We start from the raw sequence: 3,151 nt of genomic DNA, 5'->3' as shown, positions 1-3,151 counted from the left end.
ATTCGGAAAACTGTGAGATATGTGGCAAAGACAAGCCAAACTAGTCACTCGTCGTAAAAATCGATTTTGAGTTATTAATACATGGATAAGGAGTAAAATGAGAGCTTTAAAATTATTAACAATCATTCAAATTAGACATTTCCTTATGAAGTTACAAATGTTTACATATACAGCTGTTTAAAGAACAATAAATGAGAAATCGGCCTTCAAAGTTTATGATTTTGGGCATTTCTCAAGCTGAAACTTTAGTAGTTTACAGCCGCAGATCGCAGCAGAGGTTAGAGATCTTCTAATGAACCCTCCTGCAGTGGGCCGATATGACCAACATCTATCCCTACTATAACTAACACACTTTAAACCATAAAGTTTCAATTTTTTTAGTCAGTTTCAAGCACCCACCAACTAATCTTTGATTTGGACTAAAAATAATTCTTACTTATTTGGCATAAAGTTCCAGTCCATCCTGCAACACACTGGCAACTGAATGTGTTGATACCATCAGTACAGGTTCCACCATTCTCACGTTGGTTTGGATCACATTCGTTCACATTTATGTTAGTAATTACACACATTCGCACTAATTACGCAATTATCTGCTAGACTCAATCACACATTTAAGTAATTAATCCACTATTAATAATATGACCTTGCACAACTGAAAATGATATGAGGACTATTTGATAATTGAGAATTCCAAATACTTTATTTCAATTCAATTCTTTAGGCACAAACTTAATCACACGTGGCATATCCATTAAATGACAGGGGAGTAAATGGACCTGTACACCGGGGTAACCCCCTATCCTTCTCGAAGGATGCACTGGGTTCTTAGAAGTGCATAGGAGCCAAATACTTACACTGGGCCTCGGTTTAAAGTCCTTTAACCGAGAAAACATGTTCCACCACTGGAACCATTGGCGAGTGAGCCGTTTGATATTATAGCAGAAGGTTACGGTGCCCCTAACTTAACTGCTCGCCCAATCAACTCGTATTCTATGAAGTATCACTAACTTGAAGGTGATTATCACAGTAAAAGTGAAAAAAAAAATGAGGATCTACTTTATATGGGATTTTTTTTTTCTTTTTTTTTTAAACTGTCCATAAAGGTGCTATAAAGCTTTAGCCCCAGACACTTATGATCAAAATCCTTACCTGTCTGGCAGAAGAGTCCACTCCAACCTGGTGGACATTGGCACGTGTATCCATTCACACCATCAACACATACGCCGTTATTTTGACATGGGACACTTGCACATTCATTTATATATGTAATTACATGTATCGAAAATATATCAAACATTGTCATAAAAAAAGTAACACTCTGGTCTATTCATTTCTATTATCATATATTTCTTACTTAAAAATAGCATTTTAACGAGGGGACAGGGAGAATTTGCAACCCCTCCCTCAGCCCCACACAAGATTTCTCATATAGAACACTGTGATACAATGGTTTAATATTTATTAGGAATGAACAGTTATGTGATAATTATTTGGAAAATGCTAATTTATCCAGTATAAGATAGACAAACCAAGAGTATATTCACTTTAACTGTAAAACACGTTTCAAGTTTTGTACAACTTATATATTTTTGACTTACTATTTTCACACTCTGTACCAGACCAGCCTGGCGCACACTGGCAGAAGAAAGCATTAACACCATCCAAGCAAGCAGCACCATTCATGCAAGGCGAGCTAGCACACTCATTGATGTCTGAATCAAACATAAATGAAAGATTAGTTGTTTGTTTTATCGTTTTATAATGACACAAGAACTATAAACAGTAAAATTAAAGATTTTCTCTTATAATCAAAAACTCTGTTTATGGTAATTCACTCCAAACTAGTGGGAGCGGTTGGTGAAGTGATTGCCTTTCAATCTCTCAACCTTGAGGTCAGGGGTTCGAACCTTGGCTGTGCATTTCTCTTGTGTTTTATTGGAACTTACCTACATTTGTCTCTCTCCACCCAGGAGTATAAATGGGTACGCGGTTTCACTACTGGGGACGAAAAATGCGCTGGAAAGGAACTGCCACCCTACCACACAATGCTAAGGCTTGAGTACGATGTTATAACAGCTCATTCCCTTTCCTTTAATATAAATACAGGACTACCTCTACCTTAATCCCTCCACAATGACGAACATACAGTCAAGATGCTCAGCATAGACCAAATCTCATAATGAGGCCCGGAGTGGGTGGCTGTAACTTGGCAAAACGACATAACTCTATTTTTGTTAAGTGACATTGTTTTTCCTTGGAACGGCCATGAAGTTGCTTTAAATTGTGAGAAAAAATCCAGTTGCAGTGAATGGAATTAAAGTCCGATCCAAAATGTGTAAAAAAAAAAAAAAAAAATTCTTACTTGTTTCACAAAAGACTCCAGTCCAACCTACAAGACAGGTGCAGGTGAATCCGTTGATTCCATCATTACATATGCCGGCATTATTACAAGGCATGCTTGAACATTCATCAATATCTGTAGGATACATTGATAATGTTTAATTAATTTCTGACATTTGTTCATAGTGATGAGTGAATAAATGTGTATTGGGTCTACAGTTTATGAAATGAAATTTAATGTTGATATAATAAAATGATTATAGGAGTACTACTGGAGTTCAAACTCCGAAGATCTTCCACACTACCAATTACTAAGCGACACATACTTGTTATTTGCCCATATATGGGTGAATATGACGTCCCTTTTCCCATATGTGGACATATCACAAATACTTGCTGCATGAAACCTTCATAGTGTCAACAGCTTTATTAAAGGTCTGTCCACACAACCAAATTTAAGTGACAAATGTGTGTGATGTGCCAACAAGCGCATGATGATGTTACATCCAAATATGTGCATACCACATTCATCTGTCTTATTCCCTAAAAGCGGCAATCCTTCTAATATCTCCAATTATCGTCCAATCTCCTTGTGCTCCTCTGTTGGAAAGGTTCATGAGCGTATTGTTGCTGCAAGACTTTCTAACCATATTTATAATCTTGGTATTTTATCTAATTGTCAGCATGGTTTCCTTCCTGGAAGATCATGCGTTACATAAATCTCTAGAGTTTTTAATGACTGGGCATCAATTCTTGATAAGCGCAATCCTCCAAGAATTGATGTTATCTTTTTAGACTGGGCAAAAGC

The 3,151-nt window shown here is 36.8% G+C and overlaps 1 protein-coding gene across 2 annotated transcripts in view; it reads right to left on the bottom strand.

Annotated features, from left to right (window-relative positions):
- LOC117100300 (adhesion G-protein coupled receptor G7-like) overlaps positions 1 to 3,151 on the bottom strand; it is a 36,995-nt gene that overhangs the window by 16,764 nt on the left and 17,080 nt on the right. For both annotated transcript variants that reach the window (XM_033239949.1, XM_033239951.1), the window contains exons 2-3: positions 2,366 to 2,479; positions 1,602 to 1,715 (exon numbers count right to left, since the gene is read on the bottom strand). In XM_033239949.1, coding sequence (XP_033095840.1) covers positions 1,602 to 1,715; positions 2,366 to 2,459 — 208 coding nt within the window. In that variant the 5' untranslated portion in view covers positions 2,460 to 2,479. The remainder of the gene's footprint in view (positions 1 to 1,601; positions 1,716 to 2,365; positions 2,480 to 3,151) is intronic.

The sequence above is a fragment of the Anneissia japonica genome, unplaced genomic scaffold, assembly GCF_011630105.1.
Source record: "Anneissia japonica isolate Jap-2015-1 unplaced genomic scaffold, ASM1163010v1 scaffold557_len159069_cov99, whole genome shotgun sequence".
NCBI lineage: Eukaryota > Metazoa > Echinodermata > Crinoidea > Comatulida > Comatulidae > Anneissia > Anneissia japonica.
Note: the sequence above shows the minus strand (reverse complement) of the source record. Positions and strands in the feature narration are given on the sequence as shown.